General features: G+C 42.1%; 2 protein-coding genes across 4 annotated transcripts in view; one reads left to right on the top strand and one right to left on the bottom strand.

Annotated features, from left to right (window-relative positions):
- Nucleotides 1-120: 120 nt before the first annotated feature.
- On the bottom strand, nucleotides 121-6,543 carry LOC121625372 (WD repeat-containing protein 49). The gene is made up of 7 exons (XM_041963457.1): nucleotides 6,391-6,543; nucleotides 5,827-6,294; nucleotides 5,552-5,701; nucleotides 1,828-2,012; nucleotides 1,245-1,384; nucleotides 426-574; nucleotides 121-336 (listed from the first exon to the last, which is right to left on the bottom strand). The coding sequence occupies exons 1-7, from the start codon at nucleotides 6,541-6,543 to the stop codon at nucleotides 121-123; spliced, it is 1,461 nt and encodes a 486-aa protein (XP_041819391.1).
- Nucleotides 6,544-13,835: 7,292 nt separating this feature from the next.
- Nucleotides 13,836-27,577, top strand: part of LOC121624875 (myoferlin-like) — a 26,502-nt gene continuing 12,760 nt past the window's right edge. For 2 of the 3 annotated variants that reach the window (XM_041962830.1, XM_041962828.1), the window contains exons 1-22: nucleotides 13,836-14,012; nucleotides 14,938-14,993; nucleotides 15,317-15,408; nucleotides 21,198-21,306; nucleotides 21,407-21,500; nucleotides 21,599-21,762; nucleotides 22,049-22,177; nucleotides 22,960-23,022; nucleotides 23,112-23,162; nucleotides 23,259-23,289; nucleotides 23,925-24,040; nucleotides 24,177-24,303; nucleotides 24,403-24,506; nucleotides 24,620-24,688; nucleotides 24,801-24,844; nucleotides 25,423-25,505; nucleotides 25,728-25,766; nucleotides 26,100-26,224; nucleotides 26,328-26,441; nucleotides 26,649-26,826; nucleotides 26,916-27,040; nucleotides 27,253-27,362. In XM_041962830.1, coding sequence (XP_041818764.1) covers nucleotides 13,925-14,012; nucleotides 14,938-14,993; nucleotides 15,317-15,408; nucleotides 21,198-21,306; nucleotides 21,407-21,500; nucleotides 21,599-21,762; nucleotides 22,049-22,177; nucleotides 22,960-23,022; nucleotides 23,112-23,162; nucleotides 23,259-23,289; nucleotides 23,925-24,040; nucleotides 24,177-24,303; nucleotides 24,403-24,506; nucleotides 24,620-24,688; nucleotides 24,801-24,844; nucleotides 25,423-25,505; nucleotides 25,728-25,766; nucleotides 26,100-26,224; nucleotides 26,328-26,441; nucleotides 26,649-26,826; nucleotides 26,916-27,040; nucleotides 27,253-27,362 — 2,111 coding nt within the window. In that variant the 5' untranslated portion in view covers nucleotides 13,836-13,924. The remainder of the gene's footprint in view (nucleotides 14,013-14,937; nucleotides 14,994-15,316; nucleotides 15,409-21,197; nucleotides 21,307-21,406; nucleotides 21,501-21,598; nucleotides 21,763-22,048; nucleotides 22,178-22,959; nucleotides 23,023-23,111; nucleotides 23,163-23,258; nucleotides 23,290-23,924; nucleotides 24,041-24,176; nucleotides 24,304-24,402; nucleotides 24,507-24,619; nucleotides 24,689-24,800; nucleotides 24,845-25,422; nucleotides 25,506-25,727; nucleotides 25,767-26,099; nucleotides 26,225-26,327; nucleotides 26,442-26,648; nucleotides 26,827-26,915; nucleotides 27,041-27,252; nucleotides 27,363-27,577) is intronic. The other variant, XM_041962829.1, reaches the window with a different exon arrangement.

The raw sequence follows: 27,577 nt of genomic DNA, 5'->3' as shown, positions 1-27,577 counted from the left end.
ATGATTTACTATGATTTAATCATGGATGCACTGCCGTCTCCAAGCTCCCTTTGTGACTGTTTTTCATGTGTCCTATTAACTGACACATGCTCCAGTGCAGCAGACACAAGCTCATGAACCTCACCTCCGGTAAGTAGCTGGCTCAGTGATATTCCACATCACTTCCTGCCCGAAAGAACCCACATGCTCTCCGTCTTTCGTCCACAGTCCAGCAGAGCCGTCAGCTGAGGCTATGAGGACGAACAATCTGTCGGCCACCTCGAGGACTTCCACGCTCACTAACGCTCTCTTATGAGCCTTCCAACACTGCAGCAGAGGAGGCCGCTCACATGCTGGCTGCACAGGAAGAGCACACCTTAGACATATGGGGATGTACTGTACAAATATACTACATACAGTATACTACAGTGCACGCACATCCTCACCTCGTGTTGGCTGTCCAGTGCAAAGTGACAGATGTCCCAGATCTGAAGGCAGCCTGCTGTGTCTCCAGAGATCAGGACCGTGTTTTTAGGCTGATCTGAGCTCAGGCTCAGCACACGCTCACCTGGCTGCTTCGGGGCATAGAACTGGCCTGGGATGAGGTGGAAAAAAACTGAACTGTACACATGCACTTTTCCAAAGATAAAGAAGTTGCATCTAAATGGGTTTTCATCATCTAGATGGTTCTTCAAGGTTCACGCAAAGTTGCATGCGAGCAGATCTATTTCCAGCCAGATTCTGTGCCAGTTTCAATACAGTCTGGACTTAAATGACAAATGTACTTCTGAGACAAATTGCTACCCTGCACTGTTTTCTGTTATGTCACACATCTCCCTCCTATGTCACACTCTCAAATTCCTCTCTGCTAGACAAGTACACACACACGCACACACAAATGCCCTCTGGCTCACTCATACTTCCATGCATGATCGTACACATATGCAGCGGTCACAGTGCATGAATCCCACACCACTAAACACAGATGGGATCTGGAAAGAGACATAGTTGTGGGCTGCCAGGAATGGCACAGGCGTGAGGCCAAGTCGACAGTTCAGTCTAACTGTCACTGCTCTGGCTGTTTGTAAATCCATCTCACGGGAGGATCATTGAAGCTGACAGTTGCTTGTCAACTGCTCGTACGCTTTGGTGCTTCCACCTCCCTCATACGGTCGGAGAGCTGTTTTAAATTCACATCTTTTAACATTTCAGTTCTTCTGATTGACACTCTCTGCATCCACCCTACATCCACCCACCCTACTCACCGTAAGTGTGCGTCTGCCCAGTGATGCTCCAAAAGCAGAGGCAGCCGGCCTGCGATGAGACCAGGACCCCTCTGTTTCTCAGCTTTCTGCTGCCAGCTCGATGCTGCAGGAACAAGAGGCTGTCCACAGGGGGCGCCGCTCTGGATGCACACAAGCAGAAAAAAACAAACAATAACAATGAATAACTCTGCATGTTGGATCATTTTACCTCTTGAACGTGACAACTAGATGTTTCTGAGTCACAAACCAAAAAGGGAACCACTGATTTCACCTCTAACAATGCATTGTAAAAAGTGCAATATTTTCCTCTGTAGTGTACTGGAGTATTTTTGCATTTTTGTAGAGTAATAAATGGAGAATGCTGGAGAGCGATAACTATAGAACCATCGGTTTGATCGTGTCAGAATCTGTGAGGAGGGTACAGCGAGGTTCCTCACATCTGCTCAGAGGTGTTTATGATGTCACAAGTGATGGATGAAGCGGGGAGAAAATGTTTGCCGTACTTGGAATGAGTTTACATTGGCACGCTGTCAAAGCAGCAGTGCTCAACCTTTGGCGATTTACACATTTTTAGCTTCCTCACCCTCTGTCTGTCGGCCTCTGCAGATGGAACAGCGGTCCTTGCGTCTCCAGCCTCCAGATAATGACCTCTCCGCCGTGGCTCGCCGTGGCAACGACCCCCAGAGCAGGGCACTGACACACAGCCAAGATGTCTGATTTGTGGACGCCGCTGGACTTCCACGACATGTCTGCTCTTACAAATACATCCTGTAGGTACAGTATATGCACATACATGTGTAAATAGTAAACAACATCAAAGCTTTTTATTGTGGTATTGATTATAAAAATGTACGCCGTGTTGCCTTCTGGCTCTGCTGTGCGCATGAGCTTGCTGGCTGAAATTGTAAAACTCTGTGTGACAGTTTACAAATGGTCTGAAATAACGTGTAATTGTTTGTGTTGCCTTGTGCAAAGTAGCTTCATTTCCTTCTCTGGTTTACTGCTTTTGTTTACACCTCTGGGCTACAATGTTGTGGTCAGCTCTTTAAAATGCTGGAAGCTCGGCCTGTCGGACGCACTGGTGCAGACGTCTTGCATGGCACAGACTTCTTTGATCTCGCCAGGTGCGTGTGCAAATGTCCTTGCGTTTTATTTCACTTTACTTTTTTTTTGCCTTGAAATGCCTTCTGAACAGCCTGACTCTGCTGACACCGTGGGGCTTTACAGTGAGGAACGTTATGAGTGGGCACAAACAGGATGGAGAATTCGCTGGAGAAGCGTGAATACTGAATGTTACTGCTGTAGCCTTCGAATCTGACCGCGGAGCAGACGGCGGTTAAAGGTTGAAAGGTAAAATCTAACACAGGAATCTGAGGTGTAAAAATATGCACATCTGCACACCTGCACTTTTGTCTCACTTTGTAGGCCATGCTGGTGTTTATACTGGCACTGCCAATACTTCATCTGTATTTCTTGAGACCTTAGTGTCAGCATGTATGAATGTGCAGGTGGATGTGTGTGTTTTATGCTCTGAAAAGACATCTTTTTCACTAGTAATATAAAGACAGAAGAGGTCTGATTTGAAGATATCACAGATTTACAGGAACTACGTGTTTTGTGCCACTAATTCAGGAAATATTTTCTAAGGTGAAAATTCTTTTTCAGCTCAAACTGTTGTCAGCATTCTTAAGATGATGCAGTGTTTTAAGTCTGTACCAGATTAGTCACTATGGTGACAGCTGTTTGTGTGGAACTCATCATCCAGCATTCAACATCTGGGGAAGAACTTGTGGACGGGCAGAAGTGAGAAGGCTAAGCCTTCTTGATGTGTGCATCTTGACATATTTAAGCTTTTCGGCCATTAGTGAACGTGTGTGCTGCACTTCTCAGAATCACCTGTCATTCAAAAGCTTTTGTCATGTGTTTAATGCTGTGATTTTCTGAGAAAGACTTTACAGACATGCACAAAAAATGTCTTGCTTTTTTGCATGATTTCATTTGTGTTCTTTGTCCAAGTCACACTGACTGTTCTCCACGCTGCTTCAGGTTTGATAGGCGAGGTACCCTTTGGAGGTCTTCACCGGTCGTAGTAGTATGAGGAAATGATTTTAGGAGTGGGTCCCTATGATGTACAGGCCTGCTGATGGTTTCATATTCCACTGAGCCGATTGTGTTCATGTGCCAAGAAATGCAGCAATGCGCCAACAAAAGCAAGGAAGACGAAGAAGACTGCCGGCCAGAAATATACATAAAAAGTTTCAAATTCCTCAAACATGGGCTTTGCGAATGTTTTCAAAGGGAGGTAATGCATTCAGCATGTTTATTATGTGTTGAGAATGTAGCACACCGATTCCAAAGTTGAGGCACTATGTGAAAGGTAGATAAAAACAGAATGTAACCACTTACAAGCAGACTGTGTTCACCAACAGCGGTTTTATGAAGCATTCCTGAGACCATGTAGTAACGTCCTTTATATAATTATGTGTTCACTAAGTGGTGAACCTCGCTCCATCCTCACTTGTGAATGACTGAGCCTTTCCAGGATGCCCCTTTCATACCCAATCATGATAGTCTCACCTGTTACCAATCAACCAGTTTACCTGTGGAATGATCCAAACAGGTGTTTTTGGATCATTCCACAACTTTCCCAGTCTTTTGTTGCTCCTCAACCAACTTGTTTGCTGCATCAAATTCAGAGTAAACAGATATTTAACAAAAATCTATGAAGTGGATGAAGTAAAACATTAAATATATTGTTTTTGTACTGTTTACAGTTGAGTATATGTTAGAACAGGCATGGGCAAACTACGGCCCGAGGGCCATATGCGGCCCGTTACAAAATTTAATCCGGCCCGCCGAACTTGAACAAATTATATCAATAAACCTTGTTAATGTTTTATTTTCACTGCAATTCTGGCTTTTTCCCAATAGATGGCGCACTCTAGATACATTGAGCTTTGTTGAGGTGAAGCGTATTACTCCACGTTTGCGCTTTACTCTTCGACCCTCAGCCCTTCTGTAAAGATGAGCGGAGCTAAGAATGTCCAGTTTTTAATAAGGAGTGGACAACTAAATATTTTTGACTGAACACCGATCAGGCGGTGTTTAAAGACTATGATACAGCAAGAAAACTGACTCCAGACTTTGATGCGCTGGATAAAAAGGGAGACCAACAACACTGTTCCCACTGAAATTAAAAGTACGTTTCTCCGTTGTGTTATGTAAAAAATGCATTTGAAACTAATTTGTTCTGTCTGTTAAGGGATGCACATATGTGGTGCTCAGGTGCACGTACGTTCTCAAAACCAAGTGCGCAAATGCAGCGCGATCAAATATAACGCGCTCCACATACTGGCGCGTTGTCAGTGTTCCGTCCTCGCGCTGCTCGTTGTTGAGTTTTGGCATTAGGGATGATTGAATAGAAGGAGAGGACAAGTAGACCTGCATCTCCTACCGTTTTTTAAATGAAGACAGTCAGGAGGAGACTGATGATGATAATATCCTTAAGGATAACACAACTTTCAGTGCTTTAAAATAATAAAAAGAGTAATTTCAATAAATAGCTCAGTTCTGTGGGACTTCAAAGACAGATATTTAGTTGTAATGCTTTTGTTCATTTTCAATTGAAATTAAAGCACATGTGTTCTACATATCTCATGATATTTTATTTTCTCTTATGAGGTGGATTACCAAAACACTCCATCCATCTGCTCCTGGTCCGGCCCCCCAGTCAAATTTTAGAACCCTTTGTGGCCCACAAGTGAAAAAGTTTGCCCACCCCTGTGTTAGAAAGCATTAGCAAGTTATATTAATGTTTTACACAGGTCCCAACTTTTTTGGAATTTGGCTTGTACTTAATGCAACAGTTAATCTGTGTAGAATTTTGTTTGTTTACAAAAAAGACTTCACAAACTACCTTTACTGTCCTGTCTCTTGTCTTCTAATTGAAAAAGAACCATAACAAAAGGACCTGGAATGCCAGATTAAATGATTATCTTATCGCATCAGTTCTAAGCAGAGTGACTTAATACTCTCTGAAAATCTTGTTGTTGCTCACCTCCTGGGTTTTCATATCTCACTTAGTTGCAGTGACATGCAGGTGTACTCCGGGACCCTGCGATATCATCTGTGCGGTTGCAGGTGCAACAAAGCACACCTGTGACCACATCCAACCACACCAGAGGTGAAAGAGGCTTAAAAGAAAGACTTCACCCAGAGAGGGCAGTGAAACACTGCAGTTCAGCCTGGTGTTAAGTTACTGTGTGAAACTGCTGTGGATTATCAATTTAAAGCACCTTTGAGTTTACCTTGGCAGCAGCAATGTCGTACTGAACGATCTGCTGGCTCCATCCCACAGCCAGCAGCTGGTTGTCATGGAGACAAGCCAAGCCAGTGACTTCAGAGTCGGTGACAGGTTCCAGCTTGTGCAAGTTGAGGCCATTGAGTAAGTTCCACACCTGCTCAGGGAGTGATCACAAGAGGGTCTTCGCATCAACAACTTTAGATACACCACCCGTATCAAACTGTATCAAAATAACAGGACTGTTGTACAAACTGATAGTGAGAGGAGGTGGTATTAAACCTTGATGGTGCCACAGCGAGCCCCAGTGATCAGTCTTCTGTGGGAGGAGTCCAGTGCCATGCAGGTGAGTTCATCTTCTCCATGAGCATTCAAGATCTGGAGCTGCATCCTCCCTGTCTCTACGTCCCACAGAGACACAGATGAGTCAGCATGTCCAGTCACCACCTGTCTTAGAGTGGAGTTGTACAGAGCACAGGTGAGGGCAGGACCACTTTGTGTTTGTGGTCCAGCTTCCCTTCCTTCATCCGTCAACCATCCGCCCCCTCCTCTTCTTGTTTTGGCCAGACTGAGCAGCGCCAGGTAGTCTTTGCATGCCACCACTAAATGAGACTGTTCAGCTAGAGGAGGGTTCAGCAACAGGAAGGGGAAGTTGCCGTGTTCAGGGATCCGACCTGGCTGCTGGCAGGGGAAATGCAGGCAGACGGTTTTCAGACAGCGATGGCTGGAAATGTCCCAAACCCTCAGCTCCTGACAAAGGAACAAACATCACTTCATTACACAAGCTCTGCTGTTGTCTGATTTTATATGATAAGCAATTAACTTTATGTTTCCTTAATGACTCACAGCATCTCTGGAGTAGCTGAAGATCTGCCCAACAGGCTGGTAGATTGCAACATCCAGTACAGTGGTGCGGTGACCCAGCAGTGTCGCAACAGGACGTGCGGCCACAAATCGAGTCCACAGTCTGACTGCTCGGTCACAACCTCCTGTGACCATCAACTGCAGAGACTCACTATAGTTAAAGCATTTAGCTCCCTGAAATGAGACAAAAAAGACACATGGCATACAGAAGATGTTGCTTCTTGTAAACAGAAATGTACGTGAACTTGTTGTGCCGTGGCTCTGTGTTGCAAAGCATAGCCCCTTCTAATGACACAAATCAAGTTAACTGGTTTCATGAGTTTGGGTGGGTTCATTGTTAAAATGTCCAGACAGTTAATTGCAGTATAAAATTAGTGTGCTTGTGCAAAAAATCCATTCTGAATAACAGGAAGCATCACCACCCACTTTAATAATGTTTTGTGCAGCAGCATTACTTCTTTTCTCCACAGTCAGTGGCACGGGCTGCCCCTGCATGCTGGGCGGGAGTCAACTTTAGAAATAGTAACTTGACGTCTCACAATTCTTCTTCATGAAACTGTCAATGGGTAATTTGGTGAATGAGTTATGTAATATAGCATTAGAGGCATAAGGATATTCCCAATTTTTCTGCAACTTTAGATATTCAGAGTGAGAGCGAAAGTTGATTTTCAAACCTCGACCCACCCAGTTAGGTCAGTGTCACTCAGACCAAAGCTGTGACCCACACATCTTTGTCTGACCTGGATCCACATCAAAAGTGTATTATGACAGAAATCCTAACTCTATCTTCTTGCTCTTTTACATTTTACTTTCTCATACTACTGTTTATAGAAGAGTAAATGGAAAAAGGCATCTGATGCACATAAACATACATGTTACTAATGAATACTAACCATCATTATAGTCTAAGTCTAACCCAAATAATAAGGTAAAGGCTGTTATATTTACTAATGATAATAACGAAGAAAAAATGCATAATAACCATTTGAACGTCAGATCAGGAAAAACTATACTGCAACGTCAGTTACCTGCTTAAATTTCCAAATATAAGGCTCCTGCTTCAGTGTCAAATTCATGAAGACCACAGAGGTGGTGTCACTTTCTGATGAGGTCATGATAACGTTGGTGCTGGGCTCAAACATTACTCTGTTGATTGGTTCCTGGTGGATGTTGGGGATGTGACGGTAGGAGACCATGCTGCTGTGCTCACCCAGGTCCTGTTATCACAATGGATAACAATAAATGCTTATGTACAAACTGGAGTATAAACAACATGTGCATGTCATTGCTGCAATGCTATTTACTACTGGGGTCCAAGTGACACATTTCACCACAGGAGCCAGGGACTGAGATTAGTAATTCAATAGATGAGGCCAAGCTCACTGGGAAAAAGATCCTCTGTGGGCTGTTCTCTTTCTTGGATGGATTCTTGAAAAGACCTTTAGATGGGCTCAGGAAGCGCATGAGGTGGACTCCTCCTTTTTCATCCCCCAGTAGCAGCAGGGAGGGCCGCTCTGGACACTTAGAGGGAGAACCCACATAGATTATAGTGATGAATTTATTGTTTTTAGAGTGAGTTGGTCCAATATAAAAGAACATCTCAAAGGAACAGGGCTCCTACCTGGAAGTCATGCCAATAACAAAGAGCAGTCGGGACACTACGAAACCCTTGGAGCAATGATGAGACAAATATTTAACATTTAAACATTCAGTTTTTTTGTGCAGTACTTGATTGTTATTGGCGACCAGCTCAGCTTAGTGGAATTTAGTACAATCAAGTATACCAAACAGGTGGACATCCTCAACTACACTGGCTGTGGAGACACTGACGAAGTGCAAGTCCCTGCAGTCGGTTGCTATGGCAACCCTGTGGACGTTGGCCATATAGACAGCATCAGTGGTCCAGCCTCTGAATCTTCTCGTGTTGGCCACTTCCTCTGTCGGGTCTCCAGCAAGCTGGATTAAAGAGGATTGGACAGAAAAAGGTGTGAGTGTTTTGAGCTTCCATGTGGATGTAAAAGTAGCATCATGATGTCACTCACCCCGAGACTTTTGAGGATGTGTAGGCTGCTGTTCCAGACAGTGATCTGACCCCCTTTACTGACACTAATATAGCGGAGTGGAGGAGGATGGGAAACAGCAACCACACGCACGGTTGGCTCCCGCTGTGGAGGTATAAGTGGAATAATATTGCTTTAAAAGAGCATGGAAAAGAAAACTGACAAAAATAGTGCGAGAGGAAAATGCAGTTTGTGAACTTGTTTGTGTGAACTTTTGGAGCTGTATTAAGGTGCCATTATAGTCATTATAGCATTAGCACCTTTATTCAGTGTCATTTGTAAAAACTGATGAATGTGTTTTAAGATTTATACTTGAATACCAATATTATTCATTTGTTAAAGCCCATGTGAAGGACATGACTCACTGTGGACAACCATGAAGCAGCTATAACAGAAATCCCCTTCAAAAACCACAACCACTGCCACCCCCCACTGGATATTCACTTCATGACTGTGCCCAGGTCACGTATCTAACATGAGAACAATGGATAAGTTTGACAAAACAATTCTCATTTTTGGCCACTACAGAGCAGAAAAACTGCCACACACACCTGGCTAACATGGCTAGCGACCAGGTTAGCAAGCAATTGATAGCTTACACATGCAGCAGACATGAAGTAAACATTTTTTTCCTGTTGGAGTTGTGTTTCCACCCACCTGACGAATGTAAGTCCAATAGTCATTTTCTTTTGTAGCTTTGTTTTGGTTTCCGCCAACTTCTGAGGATAATATGTGGCTTTGTAGCCTGCTAACGTTGGACTTTCTTCACCAACTAGCATAACTGCTATCTTTGACTGGTGCTCAGCAGTTAGCTTAGAGCGTTAGCAAAGCTTTTCTGGGGAAAACTTCTGCCTGAGAGTTGGTAAGAATAAGACTGACCAGCATGTTGTTACTGCTGTAAACTTATGGACTATAAAAGAATAATTAAAAAAAAAAAAAAGCTAAAAGATCAGATAAAGGTCTGTAGAGCTGTGGTGAAAATAACTAATGAAAATAATAATGCTCAATACAATGGTTTGTCACAATTACCATTTTCACTTAGCTAACTTAGTTAACTGTTAGTCATTTGATTTAATTGGGCTTAGCTCGGTAAAGGTTTGGTGTGGTTATATTTAGTGTAAGAATGTTTTTGTTATTGCATATATTTGTCCAAAGAATATTAGCTAATTTCATAGAAATACAAGAGATGCCTTGAGATTTAGCCACTAGCTTTGTATCTCCTGTCCCAGGGCAGGTAGACACAAAGTAGGTGCAGTCTGGAGCATCCCGTGCAGATGCACCTGTCCTTCTCAGTGGACCTGATGTGGACTCGTTGATCCTACCTTGTTGTGAGAGCAGTGTCTGATCTGTGGCTGGGAGTCCAGGAGAGCTGCTCTGGGGATGGAGGCGCGCTCTCTCTCTGTGTACTCCAGGTGCAGGTAGGAACACAACTGCTGCCACTTCACCTGCCCGGTACAACTGATATCTACCTTGATATGAAAACAATTACCAGTCCCACAGTCATCACAGACATCATCTTCTGGAAGTCCTCCTAAAATGTTTTTGATGGCACAGTGACTTAACGCTGATGGGATGTGCTGGATTATATTGTATAACGGCCTGCAATGTGTTTTTCTATTTTGTCTGTATTTTCACAAAGACATATTATTTCTCCTTACCTCACTGAAGAATCTCTCAACCCATGTGTCCTCAATATCTGGACCAACCACAGACCTCAGAACCTCCCGAAACTCTTCCAACTTCATTCCATGCTCCTCATTTCCTCCTTTGTTCCTCACACTCAGCCTATTTTCATGCATCTGTAATCCATCTTTTGGACAGGTAAATGCATTTCTCAGGAGCTGCAGGTGCTCTGGGCTCAGTTTCTCTGCAGGACTGACCCCACAGGCTGGATCACTGCAAAATGGAGGGCAATGATCATTCAAAGGAAAGTCTAATTTGTGCAGCTTTTCGACTCACATGCAGGATTTAAGCATTAAGGATTAAGTAAAACGCTGGGCCTGGGTAGGACTGATGCCAAAATCGGCTCCATTTGATGTCTTAGCATCACTTATTTTAGTGTTTGAGTTTTGACCATTTATTAATTCCTTCCAGTCACTGACATCTGGTCAGATGAAGAATGAATGCAGCGCCCCCAAGTGGCAGCACTGGGGCAAACACAGTGCTGATACAAAAAAGTTTAAAATCACATTTGAAGAGATGAATACTCACCTGAAACATGCAGTGAGTAGTAGGAATATATGTATATTGACAGAATTAGATGTGTGTACTTGATAAATGTTGTGAATGTGGAGTAAGTGATGGGGCCAATAAGGTGGGTTTTGGGGGACATGGGGGAGATCAAAGTGTTCCTCACCACCAGCAGCTCCTGTGTGGCCCTGTTGCTCAGGGAGACTACAAGCTGCAACAATAAGTCACATGTCTCACCATTGTGAGCTCCCGTCTAGGTCCATCAGGACATGCATGAGTGGTCCTTTACATCATGCAAATTTCTCACAATCAACCATCGCTCATGGAGCAGTAAAATAATTAAGTAATAAAAGTGCATTAGGTGCTGAAAGTGTAAAAGATGGTTGTATTTGAAAGAGATGGTGTGTGGGAGTGATGGAGGAAATCCTTGTCAGAGTCAGAGAGGAGAAAATATGTGAATCAGAACCAGAAGGATGCAGCACAACTTCATAGAAAACTTGACAAACTTCTTTTAATGTCACAGAAGAATGGGCAAGTGGGTAGATGGATGAAATATGAAATATATCAAGATCAAATAAGAAAGAACAAGAAAACTCACCAAAACCTGCTGTGTGGCACTTCTGTCTCATAACACACCCATGGATTTTTGTTGTTTCTTACAGAATCCATACTGATAAACTCAGTAAACCCCTCTTCAAAGTCTTATAAATGCCAGATGCTCCAGATTTAATCCACATTGGTCAGTGTTCTTTACATCCGTATCCTGGTGGCAAACCAAGATGCGGCAACCACAAGTCTGCCTCAAAAGTGCTGAGGCCAATCTGAGATCCTGACTGTGCCCTGAGTCTAAACGTGCAGGGTCTTTGTTTCCATCCCTCCCTCTGTCTTTTCAGGCACACATGATTCGCTCAAACAAAGCTTCTTGTCTCCAGATAGGGAAGGAATGTCCAGGTCCGTGGATCAATGAGCCGCCCGTCAGAAGTGTTTGACCACTCCGAGAGGGGGAGAGTCAACACATCGCTGGTGAGAAGACGGTGGGGAGATGAGAGTCTCCAAAATAACTGCAAGTCTGCTGGGGGTAACAGAGCCACAAACCACACAGACCAGCCCTCAGTGGATTAATCATTGAAAGAGGCAAAGTTAGTCCAGACCCAGGAGAGTTAAGAGTGGTAACTTTTGCACAAGGTTGGTTCAGCTGTTCTAACATAATGGAGACTCTGCAGAACGGCTATACCTTTTATTTATATAGTGGTTTGTCCTGTGTAAGTATATTCAATGTTAAAAGAGAAAAAGCAACAAGCAAGTAATACTTTCTTTTTTAATTCTTACAGCTTTATAGTCCTCTCAGTGATGCAGTTTAATTATTGCCAGGCAACCCACAGCACTTTTTCTTACCACTTCAGTAAGCAGAGTGGCCTCTCACTATGTTTAATGAAGGTACCCAGGTCTCAGTGGAGCAGGTCTGTTGGGTAATTCCTTGCACCTTGTCTAATATTAGACCCGTACACACCAGTAGCCTTAACTGTACCCAGGTCAAAAGTGCTAGATATTAGAAATATGATTTAAGTAAAGAAAAGTCATTACGAGTACGTTTTAATTTTTGTGCTGAATTTGACATATACTTTTAAAAAATTTACTTCTGCTTAATTAAAGTGTACTTTAATTTCACTTCATTTTAGGTATATTTTCAACACATTGGCGATATAATACAACTGTAATGTAAGTGTGTGTTGAATGCTCATGAATCTTGATCTTCACTGGGGACTTCAGTGTGCTTATAGTTTGGAAAAAGCAATATAGCAACTATATGCACTTCAAGTATTACTCTAGTACTCAAGGGCTACTTAAGTTCACTAAGGTATACTTGAAGGTGACAAAAATATCACAGAGTGTACTTTGTTTTAATTCTGCAAAAATTAGACTTTAAGTATAATATTTTTTCACCTAGGTAGACGGCTCAAATATGTTTCATTTGATATATGATGCAATGACCACTAATGGACAAAAGAAGTACTGGTCCACAGTAATACACCTTTATGATGGCATGTTTTGGCTTGTTATAGGATGAAAAGCACAGGTAGTAACTTTTCCTGCTACGTAATGTCAAGATTGTTGCTACTCTGCTGCAGCATACTGTGTTATACTCCTCAAATAGTTCAAAACAAGAGTAAAATCATCAATCACGTTGTACAACCATAAGCACAACAATGATTTAATGTGTTTAAGACCCCTTGCCACAACTAATACATCCATCACTTCTCTCATGTTATTGCATTTTCATTCAGTCAAGGGGGCTTCCTCCTGTGCCCTGTAGCCCTTTTTACATTGGATTATAATTATTATATGGATGCATTCATTTACACACAATTTTTCATTTGTGAACATCACTTTTATGATGCAGCTGGTAAAGATGGAGCTAAATTTATTTAATTTATATACTGAGTATCTTATGAGTTTAAACTATTATAAAGTATATATAGTATAAACTATTTTATATTTAAACTAAATTACGTATTGATTATATTCCATACTATTAATCTGAACCTGCAAAGTAACTAGTATTTAAGATGTGTAGTGGTGTAAAAAGTGCAAATTTGCCTCTGAAATGTAGTGGAGGAGTGTACAGTAGCAATGACTGATGACAGAGTATAAGTACCTCAAAACCTAAGTACAGTACAGTACTCCAGGAGACATTACATTAGGCCTGTTTTTGCTTTCTGTGAGGCTGGGATGGACCCTTGTCTGGCCCCACTATCGAATATACACGTTATTACCCAGCACGGCCACTAGATGGAGCCACAGTAAAACTATTTGACCAGCGTCTAAACAGGCAGCGCTGCAGCGAAACCCAATGAGTGATTAATATATACAATAAATATCACACACAACAATCGCCCAGGCTGCTATAACATATGTTTTTCTGGGTTAAATGAGTCTGTAAATGTACTGTTGACTCTGGTGAACTCTCCAGTCAGTTTTGTACAAGCTGATTTCAGAGCATCACTCAGCCGCGCTCACACGATGGCAGCAACAGCTCGCTATCCTCCGCTAAAGTAATCGCACACCCGTGACCCGCCCTCACTTCCCCCCTTCCTCTCCATCGGGGCTTGGAAATAGCCTCAGCCCTGCCCTGTGTGCTTCAGTGATGGGGCAATGAGGATGCCAAAGCGCGACTTTCTTGCGTAGACCTCCTTTTTTTTTCTATTTCTTTCCTCACCTTCACTGATTTAGCCTTTTTTTCTCCTCAGTTTTAACCTGTTGTTGACATGTTGCGGGTGGTAGTGGAATCAGCTAAAGGTCTGCCTAAAAAGAGAGTTGGCAATCCTGATCCAGTTGTCTCTGTGATTTTTAAAGGTAAGTTTCTTTATAAAAGTCTTCTTTTAAAGTTCTGATGGTTTGAAGTCTACAGGAAAATGGCTTGGGAGGGTGTAAAGTGTGTCGATCATACTTTTATGTAGTATGACATCACTCTATGGACCTAATAGTTTTGCTGTGATATTTATGTGGTAGCCAATGCAATAAATAAACTCTACAGTAGTAATATTTAGCTTTCGTGTACTTGCGCATTATCTGGAAGACTAATAGTTTAAAATTTAAAAAGTTTAGGCTTTAAGTGTCAGTGTACTCCCTCTAAATGCTGTATGTTTAAAAGCTTAATCAGCATAGGTTGGATTGCACCATTTAAGACTTTCCCAACATGTCAAAGCATTGCCAAGATGAAAATACAGCCGCGTAGGGGCCATGCTGGGACCTGTAGGATGCAGTATGAGCTCAGACAGAAAAAAGTGTAATGAAGGGAAACTATCAGTTAGAAATTTTAGGAAAATGAGCCTGCAGCTGCTGGATCAAACTGATATCAGGCACAGAATGGTGTTTCTTCCTGAAGTGGAAATGATCCTGGCAATCAGCCTGACTTCCTCTCAGCTGTTTTCTTTGGTGGCATCATCACCCACAGGTGTGGCAGCTTCTGCCTGCCTTTTTTTCCTCCTTCTTTCCTGTTGAGGCAGAAACTGCAGCCTGCTGACACAAACATCACTCCTGCCATAAAGCATGCAGAACAGTGCCAGTTTAGACAAAAATTCAACTGTGCATAAAATGATTTTAGGTGAATTCTTGGTTTGGTCAACCTATGTGTGTCCTAATCTTATAGAAATCATGTACCATATAGTATTTCCTCTGCAAAGAATACGCTGTTTCATTTTTAAATGAGTGTGCAGTGGCGAAGAGAAACTGCAAATATCTTTCAATAAATATTCACAAAAAATGATTTCCTTTTCAGATGAGAAGAAGAAAACAAAATCGATTGACAGTGAGGTGAATCCTGTGTGGAATGAGGTAACTCTCCGGTACAAAAACACGCAGTCACATGGTCGAACATGTAGATATCTTATTAATTTAGACCAGGTGCTCAGAAAAGCAGAAATAATTGATTCATTACAAGATAACCCATATCACATGGTATCATATCATATGACTGTCACAGTGTGTATTGATCACGTAAACTGATAATGTGACCGGTGAGTTCGATGCAGCTGTTTTGGTGTTTTGCGTCATAGCTGAGTTAGCAAATCATTAATTAAAAGGTTGCTTCTTCAGGACATAACAGCGGCTGAGTTATCACATCTGATGGACTCTGTATCCCTCATCTTGTCTTGCAGGTGCTTGAGTTTGATCTGAAAGGCACTGGGCTGGACCCTAGCTCCTTCATAGACGTGATTGTGAAAGACTACGAAACCATTGGGAAAGATAAGTAAGTGTAGCACAGCCCCTGCTTTAGACTTTGTGCAACAGACCGATGACAGTGATGAAAGAGAAGCTTTGTGCCTCACCTCACTGAAAAACGTGTTTAATCAGACAGCAGGTTAGCCAACAGTAGCTGAGGTCTCTTTGTCTTTTTCAGTTGTATGGATGTGAGGGTTTGTTTTTTGGTTTGGATGTAAGTTGTTCAGATGCAACACAGGCAGTCCGACATGAGCTGCCATTAAGCCACCACCCGCTGGTTAGGATACACATATTATTATCAACACTGACAATCATGTACAAGGAAGGTAAGTTAGATATCTTCATAGTAACCCAGTGCTGCGTTATGTGGCTGCCTGCCTCTGCCCCCTCACGCCCTGCTTACCATGCTGAGACTTGCTGGCCTGTGTGGGATGGCTGCTTCTGATTGGACAACAATGGAAGAATGAATCGCTGTTTGTTTTCTCTCTCTCTCTTGTGTGGCACTCTGTCGCAGAGGACAGGGCAAAATTCTTAAAGGAAAATACTTTAAGTGGCAGTTACTTGCCAAACTATATCGTGGAGCAGTAATTGCAGTACGTGCAGTATGCTGCTTGCATGCTGTGTGAGGAGAGGCGCTGTCGTGTAAAATGTTCAGAAGTTGCTGGAAAACAGCTCAGGGCTGCCACTTCCAAATAAAGCCAGAATCACATATGGGACCAATCTGCACCAACCAGAAAGAATGTTTCCTCCACATCACTAATTACTGTGATCAAAGTTTTGTCTATGGTAAGAAAGCAAAGCATATCTGTCTACAGAATTTATGTCAAACACACCATATATGGTATATTTTCATTACTGTTCCTCTGCTCTACCTAGTAAAAGTTCCCCCAGCGCATGGGACAGTCATAACTGAGGGAGGAGCCTTTTAAATGTGTGTTTCCAGCACATGAGTCCATGTTAAACTGAGTAAAGTTTTCCACTGGGCCGGCCCATCTGACACACTCCCTAAAGATCTACACAGTGGGAGCAGGAAAGGACTTCTCTCTTTCTTTCAAATAGTTCTCCAGCTGCTGTTGTGGGTAATCCCTGTCGTCGTGGCAACTAGAGAGGGAGCAAAAAAAGAAAAGAAAAGAAAAGGAAATCAGTGTCTTCTTAACTAATTAGATTTTAGAAAGGAATTAGATGGTTGGACAACGTTCCCCTGTGTAAATGACAGCACAGTCTTGATAAGCTTTGAGAATCCAAACATGCCTATAGGGAGTTTCATGAGCTAAATCATGGACATGATGTCTCATTTCCTTACGAATATTCTTTGGATCTGAAGTGACACATGACTACAGCCACAAGTTTACAGCCATGCCCGCAGCTCTTGGCGCTAAATGCTAACCTGAGTGTGCCAACATGCATACATACAGTGACAATGAGGAAATGCTGATGTTTAGCAGCTAATTTTAATATGTCAGCATGCTAACAACACTTAACACAAGTCCAACTGAGGCTGATGGGAATATCATTAGTTTTACTGCACTTTAGTCATAAACTGAAGTGTTTGACAGTTAAGATTTTGGCCTGATGATGGTGCTCCATGAAACGTCAGGGGATTGCCAAAGTGATTATTACTATTCATCCTCTGGGGACCATCAATAACTGTCCAACATTTTTCCACGAAGTACTGAAATATTTCAATAAAAACCTAGAATGTGAAGATCGTGGTGGCGCTACAGTAATTAAGAGATTCAGGTGTGTTAGGATTCATCCTCTGAGAACATTGAATGTCTGTACAAACTTTCGTGCTGATCCATTAATGGATGTTTGGAAATTTCACCAAATAAGTGAAACCTTTGACCTGCTGGTGGAGGATCATCAGTGTTATTAGAATTCATCCTCTGGCAACCTTGAATATCTGTAGCAAATTTCACAGCAATCCATCCAATAGCTGCTGAGAGATTTTACTCTGAATCTCAAAAGTCCTGATGGTGGCACTAAATGAAAAGTCAGGCCATCAAAAGAGTCGGTATGATTCATCCTCTGGTGACCAAGAATATTTAGATTTCATTGCAATCCACCCAATAGTTGTTAAGATATTTCAGTCTCAAAGTGGTGGACTGCTCAGCGGATCAACATTTCCAGCCCTATTGCCGCACCGCGAGCCTGGCTAAAAATTAATCAAAAGTATCTACACAGGCAATTTAGCAAAACTAGTTCATGGTTATCTGCTGCTTTGCACTTGGTTTGCATGCTACTGTTACAGAGCTTTTTTATCCAACACAAAAAAATAAGATTCACAGTGTAAAGTTCTACAGGGCTGCAGACTTGCATGGCTTCTGGTAACATGAACATGACAATGAAATGGGCACTTAAATATTATCATTACTGTCAAATACTAACTCGTTCAGCAAAAATACATTCTGAATGGTAACGTGGGTAAATATAGGGCATGGCTGTAAAAATTCTTTCACATCCAAACCTCAGTATTGTTTTCATTTCCTGTCTAATAAGACTCAGAGTCAGACGTCAGCTGGACTGTCCAAATGTTTCACCTACTTTCACCGACCTTGATTATTAAATATTCCTGAATTTTATGGCCTTGCAGTGCTGAAAACTCTGTTGATAAATGTGAGGCAACAGCAATAAACTGTGATCTATGATTTTCACAGCCAAGTATCAAATCTGAGCTGAGCCATAGCATCATCCTCATCCCACAGATCTGTGAAAGATTAATTATGATAGGGGGAGGGTGTTCACTTTTTGAACTGAAACCCAGCCAAAGAACACTTGCTCTTGTGAAGCTGCTTGCGTTGAAAGTCACTCCTTCCCCTTCACAGAAAGGTGATCACAATGATTTTCTTTGGATAGGTGAGGACTTGATCATACCAGGACATGTGGAAAGGCCAAAAAGTTAAACGTGTTTGTGCATGACTACAAGTCAGGTGGCAAGAATGTTGGTGTTGTTCCACTGGCTGTTGACTTTAACACCCTGACAAAGGGAAAAATTGCATCTACGTCCAATAATAAATCCATGCACATAATTTCACGCTCTCTGCGGGAGACTGTTCCGATGTGAGGACTTGATCAGCTGAGGTGGGATGTTCCCCTGTGACTCACCCTGCTTTGGTCATTTCACTGCATGTCTAAATGGAAACTAATGGGGGAAGTCACCAGCCAAGGTTCACAGTATGCTCTTAACAATACTGGGCTGTAATAATGGTCCCATAACTTTTGGAACATGTTCAGGCTAGCGTCAAAGCTAGTCAACTATCGTACCCACTGTATGTTATAATCTCTTTCATATTTGAATGCTCTTGTCAGAATGCAGGCAGGCAGAAAACGGTGGAGTTGGCAGACTTGTGCAAGGAAAAACCATCCTCAGGCACTGCCACGTCATTTCATAAGAGAGATCTTACCTGAAGCCACTCTTTGATTAAGCCCAAATCTTGTTAACTTTATCGTTGAGAGGCCAGTGGAAAATAAGCGTTGTAGGTCACCCAGTCAGATTTGAGGCTACATGCCAGGTTTATATAGTCACTGACTCCCTGAAGAGCCCCTGTGTCAGCCACCTTCCTGATGCACTGAGTGCAGCCATAACAATAACTCATCCTTTCTCCTCCCATTACAACCCTCTCCAACTGTTTGTGTTGTGACGGTAACCTGATACACAGCTGCCCGAGTAACTGTATACACTGCATCATCATATAGTGCAGCATTATTGTGTAGTATTTAGTATAGTTCATTGTTTTAATGATATTTAGACTGAAATCTTGTATACTTTGCTGCTCAGTATGAAGACAAGATCATATCAATCTTATAAGCTAATTTTCTATTATTTACTTTGTTCTTCAAGATTTTGATCTATAGAATTTTTAAAGTTTAAATGAATGTTTTCCTGACAGAAGTCCTGTTTAAATGACATGTTTGTCTTTTCCTTGCAATTTTCTTTGTCTCAAAACATTTTCCATCTAGGCCAAGTAAAAGTTGTCAGTAGTGGCAAGGGGGAAAAATACATAATTTTTAGTATTTGCATCCAAAAACTAAAAGTTCTGGCCAGTCTTGGTTGTATCTGAACGGCCGCAGTGACTAACTTCAGTTTGTCTTGGGAAAATTCCTCCTGTCAGGAACGCTGCCAGAATAATATGACTCAGTCAAAGAATGGTGCAGTTTACATTAAGTACTGCATTCCATTTGCTACATTGTGTTACTTTGGACACAATACAGGTAATACTATTTTATCCACAGAAACATACACCGGAGTTGCCAGTTTATTAGGTACACCAAGCTAAAACTAATACAGTCTAACACAACAGTCCTGCGTTAAAGTTTCTTGAAGGTTTGTGGTGTTCAGTTTTTGTTTTTAGAGAAATGTTGGTGCAACTGTATGATCATTTTGGAGGATGCAGTTTGTGGTGCTGCTGAACTGTATTGCAGAAAGGTGTTTGGTATTTAGCCTTCCTTCATTGACATCAGTGGGATGGATTAAATAACAGAAACACCTGTCAGTGCACTGCAGCCTTCATGAAGGCAGGATTTATTGCAGGACTGTTGTATTAGGCAGCATTAGCTGGATGTACCTAATAAACTGACAGATGGGTGTATATGTTTTAAACAGGGCTTCTAACAGTTCAGCTGCAACATTTGAAATACGTAAGATATTTTTTTCCTCTCAGGGGTGATATGTAATAGTATGTTGTTGCTTTCATATTTACTGGTAAGTGTCTGAGCACAAGCAAGCCACACTTAAAGCTATGTAACTGTTTGGCCGCACACCAAGACCAACGATCAACCACAAGCAATAACAAACTGCTTCAGAGCCATTTTTCAACTAACACAGCGTGGAAAGCCTGCTGAGAATACAGTTATGCATGTGTAACAAAAGAGTGGGGTATTCAAGGAAGTCAGATCTGTAATAAACAGTTTGATTTAATTTTGTCCTTGAAGGAGTTAGTGGAGGAATGTGAAGCCTAAAGCTACACAACTCTCATAGCAACTTAATCTGCCTGCATCCTTCAATCACAGCCTTTCCTCGACACCCGTTTGACTAATTAGTTTCTGCTTAATCATTAGAACATTAATGATTACTTCATTTCTCTGTCAATGTTGTAATTAACATTCCATTATGAAAATGTTGCTGGAAATAGAAAAAAAAACTGCTACAGTATAGTGCAGACAGTTGGGATAATGTTTTGTTTTCAGGAAGTTCCTGTGATTTTCAGTCGGCTGATCAGAAGCCAGTTAATGAATACACATTTTAATTCCAGGTGGTAATGCTGTGGAGTTTTACCTGGTGACTGCGTCTCCTTAACTTTCAGGTTAACTGTGTTAAAAATAGGAGGTGGTCTAGTTTGAACACCTCCAAAAATCGTCTTGGTTCTATTGTTCAAAGCTGGTATTTAAACGACCCTCGAGTGGAAGGTTAGAAGAATTAGTTAATTTGTCTTTGCAGAAAGTCACAAATGACCTAAACGCACTGTGAATCACTGTCTGCTGGCTTCTGTGCGGCGTCGACTGTGTGCTGGCTCACGGGGTGCGTTTGTTTGTCCGAGCAGGCAGGGTTTGTTAGCTCTGGGTGGTGACCTGCTATATGCCCTGTTTGTGAATCTGACTTAATTGAGTGCACACACGCCATTTCGTTTCTGTAACTTGACTACAGATTGGCTGCCTGACTTGAATGGCAGCCTGAGTTATGGCCTGTCGAATCAAGAAAACAGTGCAGAATTGTTACCAAGCAGTTTATTCCTTGTCACCTGTTCCACACCTATAAAATGATCTGACAGTGGACACAAATATAGGTCTGTGGTTTATGTCTCTGCTGTGTTTTTTCAGATTCCTGGGGTCAGCCAAAATCTCTTTGAAAGACCTTTCCTCTGGCCAAGTGAGATCACTTCCATCCAGAAATGTCCCTTTGGTCAATGAAAGTGGACAGAATATTGGAGTAAGTTTCTTTATGGATGAAACCATATGAGGAACAGAAAGACTTTCTTCCTTTTAAATAAATAAATAAAATAATTGACCGGCCAACCATTTCCTTCCAGGCTACAATCAACCTTGTGATTGGCTATGATCCTCCAGCCAATGCTGCACCAAATCCCAATGACCCTCAAGCAGGGGATGCCACAACGGATGCTAGTATGTAATTCTCAATGATGCAGAACAATGCAGTATTAATTTCTTCAGAGTCCTTTCAGGTATTTGATCAATGATTATCTTGTTTTTCTGCTTATTAGCTGGTGGTGGTGGTGGTGAGGAGGGCGATGAGACTCTGCCAGACGGGGGCCAAAGTGGCTCTGCAGGCGTCCCCTCATCCGCTGGTCAGGCCGCTAACCTCCGCCGGCGGCTGGCCAGGGGACAAAATCGCCATCGACTAGTCAACAAACCTCAGGACTTCCAGGTCAGTTTAATTGTGTTTTTGCTAAAGAGCAACACAATTATTTTTTTCTCTGCATCTTACATTTTAGTTAGCTTCAGGTGGCCACAGCAGTTATTTTGTAGGTTATGTATCTACAAGTTTATCTAAATAAACTGAGGCAATTTTCGCCACAATCAGATAGATAGATAGATAGATAGATAGATAGATAGATACTTTATTCATCTCACAAGAGAAATTTGCAGATGCTCTCATTTCTGAATAACATACCTTCACCCACACCGACACTGTGACACTACGTGTCTTTCAGATTCGTGTCCGGATCATTGAGGCCCGTCAGTTGTCTGGCAACAACATCAAACCAGTGGTGAAGGTTAATGTGTGTGGACAGACCCACAGGACGAGGATCAAGAGGGGAAACAACCCCTTCTTTGATGAGGTACTCTCACTGAACTCTTACGTGGACATGGAATAAAAATGTGTTCCTTTTGAATTTGTTGGTCTCCCACTTAAAGGTTCCATATATGACATTTTGAACATTAATGTAGCAGCAAACAACTATTTGCTATGTAAAGATGTAGTGGAGTAATTATGTTCTGAGCAGAGAATGAAGTCACACTCCCGCTGGCTGTTGTAATCCGAGCTTTTCTGTTCTTTATTTTGGTACCCTGGCCGTCTGCACATGCATGTTAGAGCATGTAAGTGCATGTTAGTGCCTCGCTGTGAAACTGTTGGCCCTCCATGCATTTAGAAAGAGGTTCACACTGACACAGGAGTGAATTTTTGGCATGTATTAGGATCATTGGTGTTTATTTGTACCAAACAGCCAGAATACCTTATGGTACATTAGACATAAGCTAATTCGCAACAGCAACCTACCGAATGTGTGTGTTTGTGTTCAGTTCAGCCTGTGCAGCTAGCTGCTACAGGCAGGTTGAGAAGCGAGAGTAAAGACAAATCGACTTTTTAATCCCAGAAATTTAAAAAAGAAAGGAGAAAAGAGTTCTCCTCCCGCCGGTAATGGGTTCAGTATCAAAGCAGAATCCGATGTGCCTCCAGATGTTTATTCCCCCAGAAGCTCTGCTGATGCTCTAATGAACATATGGTGGGAGTGAATGTCGTATATAGAACCTTTTATAAGAATTTGGCTTCAGGATTAAGACATCCAAAGCTTGTGCTGGTGTGTCCACTCAACTATGTGATTTTTTTGTACTTGTGCAGATGTTCTTCTACAATGTCCACATGCTACCATCGGATCTGTTTGAGAAGCACATCAGCTTCCGGGTCAGTTCACATACGTTGAATTTGAGGTCCTTTACTCTGTCAGCATTTAGAAATATATAAACTGTGAGTTGCTGCTCTCTCCTCTGCAGGTGTATAATTCATATTCACTGAGGGCTGACAGTCTCATGGGAGAGTTCAAGGTACCTGGTTTCATTTTGTCTTCACATAATTGTTAGAGTGTGGTAAATACCTTCAGTCTGATCCTGGCTGATCTCATTTTGTTTTCTCACACACAGCTGGACGTTGGCTATGTTTACGATGAACCAGGTATGCTTGTCACAAACCACAGATTTGGGTGTCATTTACATTTGTTCAGAGGATGCTGTTGTTTGGCTTGTGGACATCAGAATGTCACAGGGTTTTTGTGTCATTTTTAGTTGACCTTGTGTTTGTTCATGTAAGTGATTCTGCTTATGAATGCAGTGGAGTATTATCAATATTATATCAGCTGTAAAGTCAAATAATTTCCCTGGTGGAGACCAAAACAGAGCTAAAAGGAGAGTGATTAATCGACATGCATTTGCTAGGTGGCCAAAAACACGACTCCAAATGGATGATAATGTTGCTCTATAACTGTTAGATGTATTTATAGGCAACCGCTAACAAGTCCACCATATCAATCAATCAAAATCAGACAGAAATCATTCTTTAGTTCATCCACTACATAAACAAATAGTTATCTTAGCAGAATTGCTGCAGAATAACACAGTAAGTTTCTTTTCACTGTTTCTAGGTTCATCTATCATTGATTTTAACATGATTGATTGAGCACACAAGCACAGGTGTCTAGAGCTCAGTTTATTTGTGCAGCCGTGCATTCTACCTGATGGTGACGTCTGTATTAATGAACTGTGTGCCCTTTATGTGGTGTATTTACAGTATATATTTGTGTCCTATTGCAGCCCACTGTGTCATGAGGAAGTGGCTCCTGCTGAATGACCCAGATGACTCCAGCTCCGGCGCTAAAGGCTACCTCAAAGTCAGCCTCTTTGTAGTGGGGACTGGAGATGAGCCTCCGGTACGACTGATAGACCAAAGCTCTCAGATTACTTTCAGCACCGGCTACTTCCTCTTTCCTCATGTAAATGTGTTGGCTGTGCCCCTCGTTCTCTCACGTGGACTCTTTTCTGTCCTTTCTATCTCGCACACTGTAGGTTGAGAAGAGGGAGTCAAATGACGATCAAGATGACATAGAGAGTAATCTGCTGCTGCCAGCTGGTGTGACTCTGCGATGGGCCACCCTGTCACTGAAGGTGTTCAGGGCTGAGGACATCCCCCAGAGTAAGACAAGCGCTAGTAATTATTTTCTAGGAAAGTATGTTGCCACACTACTAAATATATTATGATTAATTAATTTACCCTAATGTTTACTAATTTCAGTGGATGATGCATTCGTCCAGACCATGAAAGAGATTTTTGGAGGAAATGAAAACAAGAAGAACCTGGTGGATCCCTTCTTGGAGGCTCGCTTCGCTGGCAGAAAGGTTCCTGATCATTTACGCCTTTTTAGCTGCAGTGTCAAATGTAAGCATGCCGGATAGAGCTTTGCTGTGTAACAGAAGAAACGCTGATGTGTGTTTTTTTTCTGTCTCACCAGCTGTGTACTCAGATCATTGAGAAGAACGCAAACCCAGAGTGGAACCAAGCACTGAATCTCCAAGTAAAGGTAAGAGGTCCTCAGGATGAAAAGCTGCAGTCTGACCTGCAACAAAAGTAAGACTGTAATAGACATAATAAATGTCTTACATTATTTAACTTGTCTCTTGTATTTTCTATAGTTCCCCTCTATGTGTGAACGTGTCAAACTGACAGTCTTTGATTGGTAAGTCAAACAAGATTATGCTTTAAACAGATTTTAGCCTGTGTCATTTCATGTTAAATTTGAGGTTTTTAAGTTATTATGTTCTTGTGGTTTAGGGAGTGTTCCCAAGCAATTCTGCAGTGTGGTCAGCTGTGCTGTGTGTTTCCATACCCCGTCACTAGCCGCATGAGAATAATGTAGCAGCCTATGACTCAGGCTGTGCAGGTCCCTCCCTTCCCCTCAGTAACATGCTCTGGGATCCTGTTGGCACTGTCTTTCAGCTCATTTTCATTATTGTGTGTTTTTGAGTGAACGAACAGTCCGATAACTCATGCCCAGGAAGGCTGAAGGGAAATAAGTGCAAGAGGAAAGGTTAGAAAAACTGTGTGTGCCTCAGAGGGTGACCCAATAGAGTCACTGTTGAGAGACATTGTTTTTCTTTTCCACACACTTCCTTCATAGAGGTAGTGAAAAAGCAAAACATAACAGTACCCTTGCATTGTGAAATTTGCATGTTATTTTACAGTTGCTCACGTAAGTCGACCCTATGTGTGTATGTAATGCGAGTCTGAAGGTGTTATGTGTGTGTACGATTTCAGGGATCGTTTGACAGGAAATGATGCTATTGGCACCACATACCTGAACCTGGCCAAGATAGCCTCCTCTGGTGGAGAGATAGAAGGTACTATTTTTGGACTGAAATAAAACATCATGAAAAAAATAAAGAAGTTTTGGCTGGAAGTCCCAAGTACAGCCATTCATAGCCTTTGCATTTAAGATATTTATTGTTGTTTTACTGTGTGAAAAAGATACATTGTGCAGTTGAAAACTATTATTACACTCATGTGCCTGTTTGTATTAACTTCTAAATAGTACTTGAATTGTCCTTTCTCTCCTGGTATAGAGGAACATGCGGGAAATGGGGAAATGGCGTCATTTGAAGGTTCAGCTGTGCTCTTTTTTGCCCCGTGTTGCATGAGATGTAACGCATCAAGCATGTAGCGCGCGCTAACTAGCTCAATAAGTCTCGTTTTGTGTGCATTGCTAAGAAAGTTGTGCTGTGCTCTGTGCATTAGTTTTAGGATTTAAATGTTTGGCCGTTTATGTTGTCATAGTGCCTGCCAACTGCTTACCCAGCATTCACTGTTTTCCACCATCACTGCCTCAAATACACTGATGCCACATTGGCAGACTAACATTACTAACATTAAGGCTTTGCTTTGTTTAGCTCGAGTCGAATCATAAAGAGGTTAAGTCTGTTTCCATCTGTCCACAGTTAACACAGGGCAGGCTGAAGTGGGTTTCCTGCCTGTCTTTGGGCCCTGCTATGTCAACCTGTACGGCAGCCCCAGAGAGTTCACCGGCCTTCCAGACCCCTACGAGGATCTAAACTATGGCAAGGTTGTGGTGCTGACTTGATTTTTGAGAATCTTTCATCATCTTTCTCCTCACTTCATGAGCCATGTTGTGTTTGTTGGTTTTTCAACATTTCCAATCTTTGCAGGGAGAAGGAGTGGCGTACAGGGGCAGGGTCCTGGTCGAGCTGTCCACTAAGCTAGAGGGGAAAGCAGACAAAACGGTGGACAGTATCCACAGCGATGACATCCTGGTGGTGCAGGTAAAGGCGTCATACCCGACAAGTGTGGTTCAGTCTGACAGCAGTGCGGTTTCACTTGTCTAAGATTTTTGACATGTTGAGACAAGAACTCTTTATGCAAAAACCTTGTTCACACTACTTTAAAAAGTGTGCACATTGAGTGATACTAAATTTTAGTTGGTTCAAATGTTTTCTTCTTCTCTTTCGCTTGTTTCTTCCCTACGTTAGAAGTACCAGAGGAGGAGGAAGTACTGTCTGTGTGCAGTCTTCCATAGCGCCACCATGATTCAGGAACCAGGAGAGCCAATCCAGTTTGAGGTCAGCATCGGTAACTATGGCAACAAATTGGACACCACCTGCAAACCGCTGGCCTCCACCACTCAGTATAGCTGTGCTGTGTTTGATGGTGAGGAAGCTGCTATCTGATCTGTTAAAGTCACATTCAAAACACACTTTGTTATCAAGAGGATTTTTAATTGTGCCGAATCTCTTTAGGTAACCACTATTATTACCTGCCCTGGGTGGACACTAAGCCCGTGGTTGTGGTTATCTCATTCTGGGAGGACATCAGCCACCGCCTGGACACTGTCAACATCATCCTCTACATTACTCACCGCCTGGTAATACTGCGTTATCCTCTGTAATCCTCAAAAACGTACACTCCTCTAATTACAACCTGAGTTTATGATTTATTGTCTGCAGGTTTGGAGCCATTTCAGTAACATGTATTGTACTGTTTGGTATATGTGTGTGTGCATGTGCCAGTTTAAGCATCAGACATACAGGTTTAAGATAGGAGTGTAATCCTCACCGCTGTTTGTTGTTGTTGCAGCAATCCAACCTAGAGGCATTTAAAACTGCCATCTTGGCAAAAGTCTCTGACAACCAACTAGTAGAGGTGTGGCTGAAGTTGCTCAATCAGCTGATTGAAGACATAGAAAGGTAAATATAGGATATGTTGCTGAAGATCATTCCTGTTTTCTGTGTTTTTAATCGTATAAACAGTTGGATGAAACGAAGAGAGTCAGAAAAAAAGGAAGGCAAATGTGTTCAGCCTCACCGAAAAACAAATAGTAACCCCACGAGGATTTATGTGTTTAGTGGGTCATTATTTAATGTAATGTCAATGTTTTGACTGAAGTGAATAAAATTTTGCT

Source organism: Chelmon rostratus, chromosome 21, assembly GCF_017976325.1.
Source record: "Chelmon rostratus isolate fCheRos1 chromosome 21, fCheRos1.pri, whole genome shotgun sequence".
In the NCBI taxonomy this organism is placed as follows: Eukaryota; Metazoa; Chordata; class Actinopteri; order Chaetodontiformes; family Chaetodontidae; genus Chelmon; species Chelmon rostratus.
The sequence above is the reverse complement of the archived record's forward strand: the minus strand, read 5'-3'. Positions and strand labels throughout refer to the sequence as shown.

What these genes read in the sequence shown, in the direction of transcription:
- LOC121625372 (XM_041963457.1), bottom strand. Translation starts at nt 6,543, where the DNA reads ATGGTCACAGGAGGTTGTGACCGAGCAGTCAGACTGTGGACTCGATTT. An exon ending in CAGAGGCCGACAGACAGAGG is followed by an intron (nt 1,385 to 1,827) that starts GTGAGGAAGCTA and finishes GTGTGCATCCAG; the next exon opens with AGCGGCGCCCCCTGTGGACA. An exon ending in TGGGCAGACGCACACTTACG is followed by an intron (nt 575 to 1,244) that starts GTGAGTAGGGTG and finishes ACCTCATCCCAG; the next exon opens with GCCAGTTCTATGCCCCGAAG.